General features: G+C 30.4%; 1 protein-coding gene across 2 annotated transcripts in view; it reads left to right on the top strand.

The window, feature by feature from the left end:
- LOC126904773 (LIM/homeobox protein Lhx9-like) overlaps positions 1-797 on the top strand; it is a 28,541-nt gene extending 27,744 nt beyond the window's left edge. For both annotated transcript variants that reach the window (XM_050684001.1, XM_050683999.1), the window contains exon 6: positions 132-797. In XM_050684001.1, coding sequence (XP_050539958.1) covers positions 132-374 — 243 coding nt within the window. In that variant the 3' untranslated portion in view covers positions 375-797. The remainder of the gene's footprint in view (positions 1-131) is intronic.
- The last annotated feature ends 11,646 nt before the right edge of the window (positions 798-12,443 follow it).

Raw genomic sequence — 12,443 nt, 5'->3', positions numbered from 1 at the left:
ATAGTGATTTTTATTATTTAAAAATGTCGACTTGTTAAATTATTGATTCAGATTTGTATTTTCAACTTTTGTTTTACGATAAAAATTATTGCTCAACAAATCTAACTGTTTTGTCGAACTGTCTGTTTCAGGTATGGTTCCAAAACGCTCGCGCCAAGTACAGGCGGACGTCATCGAAACAAGATGGTTTAGGGAACGGTCAACTGTCTGCACCGTCGTCCATTAAACCGGATAAAAGCTGCTCCGAAAGCTCTAATGGATCAACGGGCATAGAAGCAGTTATGTACCACCAGCAACAACAGCACGGGTCTATTCAGATGAGCAGTCCCCATAGCTACATAAGTACTTCATCGCCAATGGAATGTGGGTCTTAAGAATACTGTCCTGTTATAGATTACTTTGAGGAGCCAACGGCAAACAAATAGAAAAATAGGAACGCTAGAGCCAGTTTTTATGTGCAATATTTTCGAAATATATTTAAGTCGTTGTTTATTTAATTTAATTAAATATTTATATTGTTGAGAGTATGTAAAATATCAAGTTTTGAAAATTGAATAACCTATTAGTTTTTAGATGAAAATAGTTCAAGAATAAATATATGAATGTATTTTTAAACGTGTATAGATTTTTATTCAATAGATAAAATGAACTTTGTGTACAGAATATTATGAAGGTTGTAAAATAAACTCTTACTATGTTCTTACTTCTTTTGTGTCTATACTTATAGAAATATAATACTTGTGTAAAATGTGTACATTTCTCGAATAAACAATTGTGGTGACATTTTCTTGATACAATCAACATTTTTTTAATTTTATTTTAAACATTTATTCTTTGAAAATATTTCTCGTGTTATGATTTTAAAATTCAAGTGTCAGATCAGATTTCAGCTCGAAAGTCAGTGGACTATTAACAAAAGAAAGTGCGGTTTTTGGTTAAACTGTTTTGGAAGAGTTAACGCGCACGATGGACAACCGTACAAATGTTGTTCGTTATTAAGCTCGAGTGCTTGACTAACAGTCAATATGTGAACAAGTTGAAAAATGCAACTGACCGAGAATGGACTGGAATACCCTCTTCTAGGGTAGATCATTTTTCTGCTATAATTACGCGTATGTACATGCATTTGATACGCACAAAGCGTAGGCATGCAGACGCATACATAATATTTTTTTATTTATCTACTGGAAGTCGGCGCACGAATAACACACACACACACACACATCGTACCGTAGGATCGACCATGGCGGTAGAATCACGTTTTTTCTTACCCTGTGGCGCACACTATTTTTTTACTTGCGGTTCATTCTATGCAAATGTCCGGGCGACGTGGTCATACGGCCAACGTTTGTATGCGCATTATACATACAAGCCGTACACATAAGTAGGTGTATCTGCATTGGACCGAGGGCGAAGGAGAGAAGGTGCTCGTTCACGACCTCAACTTTGCGCCTGTTTGGATAGTTTTTTATTTTCTTTGCTGTCCCCCGCGACAATAGCGACTAAAAAAATAATTCTTCCTCGGACGTATTATTAAAGGCATTTAACGTACGCACAATGCACGTGGAGAGCGCATAGGTTGTGTGGAACAGGCCGCGCACAACAGAATCGGGCGGCCATAATATTATACGCTCACAGTGACAACGCGGTGCCGGCGAACAGCGAACGACCTGTGCGCGCGGAGATGATACGCACCGATTATAACATGCAACGCGCACAGACACATTACAATACATAATATTATTCCATTATTGTTTGTCGCCATTGTTTTATCCTCTACTGCTTTCACGGTGTGTGTGTGTGTGTGTGTGTGTGTGTGAGCGCCTATTCTTGTTGCCCTTCGATGGGCACACCTACTTCGCGTATGTCCCGTCCGCGACGAATTTTTCCGTAACGACCTCTGTTTCTATAGATTTCGCATAATATTTTTTTTGTTTATGCCGCGGACGTTTCTATTACACGTGAGCGCGTGTCGTCCATTCAAAACTATACTGGCCGGTCGTGAGAACAGTGAAAATTCGGGAGGCGCCTCCACTGCAATAACAGAAAAATTCTCCATCTATTTCGATAAACAAACTCATTTAGATTATATTTCCTCGTATTAGTTTACAGTTGAAGTCGTTACAGAATTTTACCGTTTCGTAGTTCACAATAGTTTGGTTGAAAATTTACTTATTGTGCAATGAAAACCGCAATAGAAAAACTGTCCATACAAAGCTCGGTGACGATTTGTTTAAAAATTATTTCCCAGTATTTTTTTAAACACCTTAAACATTTATTTTATAAATAACAATTTGTCATCATCATACGTCTAGAGACAAATTTCTAGAAGATCTAATAGATTTAATTAGTTTTTCTTTGTTATTTGTATCTGAATGAACGCGGTGGTATTCACGCGGGTTCGTTTTATTTTGTCTTGAGTCTTTGGCTATGTCGAGGATAAATAATAAGATGAGTGGACTGTATGAATGAATTTTACAATATATAATTATAGCAATTAAATGTATTATACATGAATCATAAAAACTTATATACACCAATGTGGGTAGGGGGACACTAATGCCACAATGACGCTGATATAAACAAATAATAAATGTGAGTAAGTCTTAAAAGGAAGATGAACAAGCATTATACTTATCGGCTAATTGAAACGGCTGATGATAATGTTGAATATTGAAAGGATCAATTTAAGTCGAATGCAAGTAGCTGACCAACGTGTACAATATGCTGTGAACGGTACTGTGATGTATCTCAGAAAATATATAGACCTAACGGCGATATACTGAGCTCACAAGGGCGCGACAATCGCAAATGTGATATTTTTCTTTTGTAACAAAACTACTGGCTTGCAATCGCCATAGAGCTTATAGCTAAAAAAACGCTAAGATGTCGGCGGCAATGCAGACATAGAGAGAAGACCGACAACTCGATGTAGCACAACGATAGCATAAATAATCGTAACACAATTACTCGACAGCATATTGATGTGTATACAACAGTAATATTGAATGGTTTTCGACGAAAATCGGAAAAATTGTAAATGTATTTTATATACGAGTGGTTAATTTATCACACTTTGTATGTAGTAAAATTCATGACTTTTATTTATGGAATACAAAACGCTTTAGGATTATAAACTATGACGGTCGACTCGTTAAAAAATCATAGTAGCAGATTATAACAAGAAAAATAGTCGATTAATGAATTAAGTAAAATGTAATCTCTAAGCAAATTTATCGCAAGGTTAATTTCTTATGATTAGGACTTTTGGAAAAAGATCTCATATGTATAAATGAAAAAGAACCTTAGCTTGAAAATATCTTATCCATAGAAATTTTTCGGAATATAGCATAAATGATCGTTTACGTTATGAAAAACATATTATATTATTTGATTACTTCAAAATGTTTAATCTTAGTAAATATCGAATGAAGTCTGTATTAATTATGAATGACAAACATTACGTAAAAAGTGTGTCGTCGGGTTTTATGACATTTCAATAACGTTTTAGTTTTATGGCAAACTGATTAGTAATACAATTCTGATAAAATGTTACATTCATAAAAAGTTTGGTTGGTTTTATTAACCGAATTTAAATAGGTGGAAGTTCTCAATTTATCAAGTTGTGATTAAAATAGTAATTATTTACTTTTTCGTAGTTTAACTAATTATAATACGATACTTGTTCCTAACAAAAGTAGTTGCCCTTGAGCAATTTCAATCGTTGTTGTGAGTATATTTACATTCGAATATGCATACTGTTATCACTTCTTGTGGGTTTCTACAGTTTACTGTTAATTTCAATGAAACATATGTTAACAGAAAAAATATTCAGAAAATTACACAGACTTTTGTGTTCTATTGTATAATAAACGGTAAAACTCGCATAAAAATCCTTCATTAGAGTTTACTTTTTAGCTTCGATGCGAAGCGGAGAAGGTATTAATTTTACTTAATGTGTTTTTTTTTTATGTCTGTTGCCACTTTTTCTCAGCTCTCACTAGACCGATTTCTTTCAAAAATACGTCAAAAGATCACAAATCGTATCTAGTTGGAGACATTACCCTTAAANTATTTGATATCATTTTTTTGAAAATCTAACACTTAACCTGCTCATTGGGGGAGATTTAAAATAGCAACTTTTTTACAAAAACTAACTTTTTCAACTGAACTTTTGAAAATGTTCCGGAAATACTGCGTCCTTTAAACATATATCAAACTAAAGCTTTTTTTATGTACTATAAAATGAAAAAAAAAAATTTGTCCCGACGACCTATCTTCTATGCGCAAATGGCTACCATATTCAAAAAATGCTATTTTAACAAATTTTTTTTTTTTAATTAAACACTATCTACAGATTTGCATCGAAGCGTTTTTTATGATAGTGATTTTTATCACTGTCAGATATCATATATACTGGACCCAACTATGCCACGACCCCACTGTGCCGCCATCCTACTGTGCTGGGTTTTTTTTTTTTAATTTCCCATAATTTTAATTTACTGATTAGTGTATAGACGTCATTAAACTGGGTTTGAACATTTGATAGGCTTTAAATGGTCTTAGCAACTGATTAAGAATCGTCGGTCGACTCTCACTTGTAAATTTTCATTCATCGCAAATAGATTCGGAAAATACGATAATGCCAAACTAAAATGGATTTAAAAAAAAGTATCATATTATAACAAGTTTCATGTAGGCTATATAACTGACTTAATTACAAAACATAATTTGAAAAAGATAAGCTCTTGACAATATGTTTGTATGAGTTGGTTACACTCATTGGCGCAATCATAAAATAATTTCGGAGGAGGTGGTATTTTTCTTTTGTTAGGTCGCCAAAAATTGTTTAATCTGCATCGATATTTAAGAAAACTCGAATGAGCAAAAAAATAACGGCATGTTGCGACTAAAAAATTTGAACATCGCTAAACATTTTAGGGGGGAGTTAAACCCCCGGTGGCTTCTCTGCCTACAATTTTATTAAGCCAAATAAACGGAATCGGTCACATATAAGTGTGTCATAATAATTATCTATAAATCCTTCATGAATATAAATTTTTGTAATTAGTTTTGGATGTCCAAATGATTTTAACGTTTTAATAAAAACGTGAAAGGTGAATGTGTTTTAGGCAATAAACAGTTATACATCATATATCGCGATAATTGGCAAGATTTATGACTCGTCTCTTTTGGGAATATAAATTTCTGCTGACTGAAGTCGCAAGGGGAGTGAAAATTGATTACGTATGTGTTTGTCGAACAAGAATCGGCTAAAAACGGTTAACTGAAAGCCTACCAAACGCTAAACAAACTTTATTGCAACGTACACACATCAGTTTAAAAGCTTAAACATGACGCCAATCAGAACTATTTGCTAACAGATATGACATGACATGTGTCAGATAAAGCGGATTATATGTTATTCACGAAATACTACTTGATACGTCCACATATGTCCAGACCAAATTAATTGCCGAATAAAAAATCTGAAATACTTACAACTTAAAATCTATTTCCGTTTAAACTTTATTTGTAACAACTTTTCTCTTTTAAGATTAAATCATAAATTAAATGTTACAACCAAGTTAAGAAGAAANGTGTGTCATAATAATTATCTATAAATCCTTCATGAATATAAATTTTTGTAATTAGTTTTGGATGTCCAAATGATTTTAACGTTTTAATAAAAACGTGAAAGGTGAATGTGTTTTAGGCAATAAACAGTTATACATCATATATCGCGATAATTGGCAAGATTTATGACTCGTCTCTTTTGGGAATATAAATTTCTGCTGACTGAAGTCGCAAGGGGAGTGAAAATTGATTACGTATGTGTTTGTCGAACAAGAATCGGCTAAAAACGGTTAACTGAAAGCCTACCAAACGCTAAACAAACTTTATTGCAACGTACACACATCAGTTTAAAAGCTTAAACATGACGCCAATCAGAACTATTTGCTAACAGATATGACATGACATGTGTCAGATAAAGCGGATTATATGTTATTCACGAAATACTACTTGATACGTCCACATATGTCCAGACCAAATTAATTGCCGAATAGAAAATCTGAAATACTTACAACTTGAAATCTATTTCCGTTTAAACTTTATTTGTAACTACTTTTCTCTTTTTAGATTTAATCATACATTAAATGTTACAACCAAGTTAAGAAGAACTTAATTCAATAATAATTTTAATTTATCTTGACTTAAACATTTACCAAACGGATTTATTTAAAAACTTTTTTCTATTGTTACACGTTTTTGAAAATTTAGACTTTGATACATATTTATTGAATTATGTCTACGTCAGTGTAGTTTGAAAATTTTATCGATAATATTGTTATTGAAGATGCTTCAATTATTATTGTAATTGATAGACACGACTATACAAATTCGTAATAACTTTAGTAGTAAAACTATTACATGTTAAAAATTAACCCTTGGCGTTTCAAGTATGTGCATATTAAAGAATCTCGTAAAAATGAACTAATAGAAAAACAAAAAAAGAAACTTTTCATATATTATTAAAAAATATTATTGATAATATAACTCTTTTAGAAAGCCACGGGTGCACCTAAGTTCAAAACATAAGTGTAATTATCGAGAACTCTAACATTATAAATATTTAAAATAAAAACTTATTTGGATATCTGAATAGACTCATTGTAACGTATCATGTCAAAGAACTCTAAACAAAAATTACATTAACGAATTCGATATAAAATGAACTGTTTAGGTATTCGAAACCGGACTGTACGCACAAATCGTATTAAGTTATTAATACTATTTGGATTTTAATGTATTTGCCGCCACTTGTATAATACTTCTCTCGTAAAAAGTAACTTATAAATAGACACATCAGGTTTACAGATGAATCAATTCGGTATCATAATGTTTCTATTGATTTTTAATCTTTTGAATGCCAATCTAAACAGCCAACGAAATGTTTAAGCTCATTAACCGTTTGTGTTTTATATTTTAAGAAAATAAACGTACAATACAATTTAAATGTTCATTCATTTTATTTCATTATTATAAATTTTAAACAAAAACACTGTTATTATTTATATTACTGTAATAAGCTAATTTGTTAATTTTTAATAAACACTCGCTGTTAAATAACATTCAATCATATTATCTAACAATACATAAATATACAAGTAGAAAGCAATTCATTAATGAGACTTATTTAGTGTTATGTAGATGTATAATTAGAAGATAGTAGCATTTTATAATTGTTAATTTATGGCTGTAATCAATGTGTATCATCTAATTAATGATTATAAATATTACAGTTTATTACAAAACGAGACAGTTTTTTTGTGGTGTAATTTATTGTTATAAGATAGCGATTTTGATCAGTTTCGGTATTATTAGTGGTATGTTGAATTTTTAGTCGAAGATATGTCATCTTGGATGTTTTTTTATTAAATTGCAGGTAAACACGTAGTACGCCTTGCGATTATACAGTTTTATAGCATGAAGTGTCAAATAACTTCTAAAAAAACAATAAACAATTTTATTTTGTTTCTATGTTTAAACTTTGTTGAAAAACTTAGTTATAGTTTTTCGTGCTTTGTGGCAAACTTAAATAAATTCTTTGGTACTTAAACCAAGTAATATAACATGACACGTTCAACTTGCTGTGAACATGAGTATGTAGTGTTGTAAGAGTATTATTCAAAGCAAAACACCACTTATAAAAGTTGTTGGCTGCATCGTTTTGAAAATTATGTTATGGAGAAAAAAAGTATTTATCATGAAAAAATTGAGGGCGCGTCGTTTATTTCCGTTTCTTATTCGCCAAGAGGATGGCGGTAAAAACGTACAAGAAGGATGTCATCCGTGAATCCCTTCTAATAAAAATCAGACACAATACAGGATTTCTCCCTCGATTTTTTTTGTATAGTCACCCCACCAACCTCGTTTGTTTTCTACGGTATCAACGAGGGCATGAAGTAGATCCGTCGGGGGAAAAGCTGTTGGCAAGGATTTGTCAAGTTAATGATGTGCCACGGGATTCGTTCGAGTCCAACGCAGAGTAAAGAGAGGAGAAAATAAAAGAAAAAGTATACCTTCGGGTGAACCCCCCCCACTGCATGTATAGTCAGCGTGAAGTTGCCATGACTACTCTCGTTAATTTTCAAAAACTTTTCTTTTTTCCATTCTGCTGTGAACAATCCGTTCTCGAGAAAAAGTTTTTGTGTGCGCAAAGAAGAAAGCCATGACAATCGCAATCTTTTTACCCTCGTCAAGGGGGTGTTCGGTTCTATTTCTCCGAAATACTCCTCGCGTTTGGTTTTTTTTCTCAATTCCCAAATGCTGTATCCTGACTCTCCAGTCCTCTTACAGTATACAATATATATATATATTCATCATTATTATATATGTCATACAACTTCCACGTCCGTCTATGTCACTTGGATTTTCCGTAAAAGGCAGTCATTATTATATAGTCTGTTGTTTGACGTGTTACTTTGTTTTTTTTTATTCGCCGAACTTTAAAAAGTCGGACGCCCTTATTATTATTATTATTATTATTCTGGGCTAGTATTTTTGCCGTGCTTTTTTTAAATTTTATTCTTGTGATTTTATTAATCTAATTTATATCTATACAGAAACTTGAAAAACGCTTCAAAAATAATTGTTATACTTTGCTATTCTGTCATATTCTTCTATAGTCTTATTTTTTTACTTCTCGGAATAAAAATATATATATATATGTATATATCGATTAGAACAACACTCGAATAAACTACATAAATATTTATTTTGTATTATAAACCGTTTTCTTGCAATTCAGTTTTTAACTTAAAAATAATTAATTTTTCTACGTTTCAATTATAAATAGTTATCGTATAGTTATGCGCACAACTTTTCAGTTTTATTAGAAACAAATGAAATGTTTCTAAATATTTCATAGACGCTATTTGTACTTAGTTGTCAGAAACAACATTTCATATTTAACAATTAAATTAAACAAATTAAAAAATTAAACAATTCATATTTTGATGATATCGCTTTTTTAGTGGTGTATTTTCTGCCACTGAAGCGTGTTTACATTTTTCAAGCGTTTAAATAGTAGTTGAGATAAACGGCAATACAAATTAAATCTATGCAAGAGTTGTTAACAGCTTCTCACGACTGTTATTGTAATTATATAGTAATTCATTATAATATATTAATTAATTATTGCTAATACACAGATTGAAACCAGTCTAAGAGCTCCAATAGAAGTAATTTATCAAACACCGTTTTAAATTATACTCACAGCAAATGTTACACGGCAGCTCGAAGTGCATAAACGTATAGAGCTACTTTTGTATCTTAAGTAATACGATTAATAACGTCAAGAGAAACCTCAAATAACCAGTTTCTGTGTAAAATTGTCAAAATTGAATGTTGGATATTTAATTTGATTCCCAATTGAGAGTGGTGTAATAACATAATCCCAATTCATCTTAGTAATCTCTATAAAAACGGAGAACGCTTCTAATCCAATAGAAAGCATATCTGTATTTACTCTTTTATTTATAACAATAAAAAAACAACAAGTGTAGTAAGAGTCCAAAGCATATTGGTATCCGGCATAGTAGACTACAGTATAGATTAAAAATTTACATCAATAGCATAAAAAGGTTCAACGCGGATATTATAAAGAAAAACTAGAAACATTATTTTTTAATTTAAACAATGTACGTTTTATTTTTTAATCTTGCAGTACATTTTAAGAGTTTTGGTTTTAGTCAAGAAAGTAAACGTTTGGAACATTATAAAAAATTGTGTACATATGTTGTTAAACGCAAATAGAAGAAAACATTGCTTCTACTTAGACTTTGATTATACATTTATAAAACGTATATTAAAAAAATATAGAAATGTTTTTAGTATTACTGAAGTTAAGTAATACTGAAAAATATTATATAAAAGAAATATTTATTTGATTTAGTCTTGAATAATGGTAAATGTTCCGTTGCTATGTAAACATTACAAAATCGGTCATTTTTGTCAAAAATTGTAAAATTTTAAAACTATTGGTCAATAACTTTTGGAAATTAAATTTTCCGAGAATATTTCTTTTTTTCATTTCTGTACTTTGGATTATATTTGGATTGCCAAAAAAAGTACATCGTCATCTAAATAAATGTCTAAAGTATTATCAATAAAAATTTCGTTTTATTTTAGCTTCGTTGTGAAGCTGAAAAGGTATTTTAAAAAGTTATTTTAATGTAAAGTGAAAACGAAAAAAGTCAATATGATCTGTTTCAAAACAATTGTAATTTTTTGGGACATTTTCCTTTATTATTGGAATTAAGGGAATTTTTCAAATAATAGTGCTGGTAGATACTTTTTGTGATCTTATCATGTATCGAATATTGGTTCAGTACGAACGGAGTATTTTTTTGATAGACAAAAAAAAAAAATACAAGTAAAAATATATCGTATACATAAATATATACGACATAGTAATACCAATCAGCTACGTATCGAAGATAAAGTTACTGTAAAATAATATTGATATAAATTTTTTTTTTTTAATTATTTGCGGAGTCATATTTAAGGAAAATGAATAGGTGTGTGCTTAGCATTCGTTGGAGTGGCAAATTATTACCAATTGATTAGATTGACTTGATTTAAACATTGATATTTCTATTACAGACATCAAATGCATATAAAAAAATCTCCGTAATGGATAAAATAATTGTTATCTTAATAATTAGAATTGGGTAATAGAAATTGTATTTCTAGAAAAGTCAACATTTTAAATTTAGTTCTGATTACAAGATTTGATACGAATTTGTATTCAATCAGGATATCTATTCTCGTGTTCTACTTCAATATAATAATTGTAAAATTTTCATAAAATGATTGACTTATATGTAGTTTTTATAACATAATAATATTTGTTCGAGAAAAATTTCGATGACCTAATATTGAAAACTTGTCTAACTGAATACTTCAATTCTAAACCTGTGACCTACAAAACAAACTACTAATAAATTATTAACAATATTACCAAGGTTGAGCGATTACTCGATATGAAACCCAATTGAATAGTATTTTGAACGTTTATTAACTATGGCAATTGTTGAAGGAATTAAAATTTGTTCTTATTTTTTGTGGAAAAGTTTCAAAATAAAACTATAACGGACAAAAAACGAATAATTTTGAAAATATGGGAACGTGATTTACAAATTATAATGACATGTCAAGTAAGTTTTTGTAGGTACATTATAAAATATATTTATAAAAATTTCTCATATCCACGTGTCAAATTTTTAACATACACGTTTTTTACATAAGAGTACTGACATTATTGCTTTATATTTCCAACACTTGTTTACAAATATAACTTTTCATCAATAGATTATTAACACATTTCTCTTAAATTATATGCATTAAACATTTCAACTGCATAATGATAAAAGTGATTTCTCACAAAATAAAAACGTTTTGCTAAAATATTAGTATAAGATAGTGAAAGTAAAGTTCAAAAAATATAATAGTATTTAAGAAAGCAAAATTAAAAGCAGGGCTGGCGTTATAAATTGCAAAACAACTTGGCGGGACTTCTAAGAATGTGTGTTTTTAGTTCTTTACTCAATTGTAGGACCCTTGAAAGCACGGAGCCTAATGCGGCGGCACACTTTGCATACCTTTTGCGCCAGGGCTGCTTAAATGCAGAACATTTTTTTTTATACTTTACCTTGTCATCTGTAAGATATGAAGAACCTGACGTCCGTCATTTATTACTTTACGTTTGCAATAACGTTATACAAATCTACTATAAATTGCAATTGTTATAGCGTATGAAAAAATGATCGAGTTGTGCGTAAAAAAAAATTCTATTACACATTGATAAGATTATTGATGAAGTCAAATTTTATTGAAATCAATAATCGAAATCATTACGGTGTATCTCAAGGTTTTTACTTACGTACGCTGTTTAACTTTTACTTTCATTTGGCATTTGAACAGCATACAAAAGAAACGCCTTAACGTATTCGATAATATTTCGAGCGTTGTACTAAGTATTGTGTACTGTGTGAACGGCTTAGATTAATTCAAGGTGACCGTACGTCAACTAAAATACAATAAATTGTTAATGTGTTGAACTATTGAAATATGTAATTTTCATTTTTTTTTTTTATTGTGTTTAGTTCATAAAACCATAAATGATTAAAATCGATTCTGTCATTCTACAAAAATATGACATCAAGTGTTGCGTTATTTTTTTCTTTTATTCATAATCTAGGCACTTTACAATTATGAAATTAAATGCCTATTTTTATTAAGATATTTCAAGTAATTTGTTAATTCGACTATGTTTACAAAAACATGCTGATATTTTCGCTCAAATCACAAGTGTAATTCATTTTTCAAATGACAAGTTACAACATTTTTTTTGCCTGATTATAAGTATAAGAGTGATC

The sequence above is a fragment of the Daktulosphaira vitifoliae genome, unplaced genomic scaffold (genome assembly GCF_025091365.1).
Source record: "Daktulosphaira vitifoliae isolate Bord-2020 unplaced genomic scaffold, ASM2509136v1 Scaffold_4, whole genome shotgun sequence".
NCBI lineage: Eukaryota > Metazoa > Arthropoda > Insecta > Hemiptera > Phylloxeridae > Daktulosphaira > Daktulosphaira vitifoliae.
Note: the sequence above shows the minus strand (reverse complement) of the source record. Positions and strands in the feature narration are given on the sequence as shown.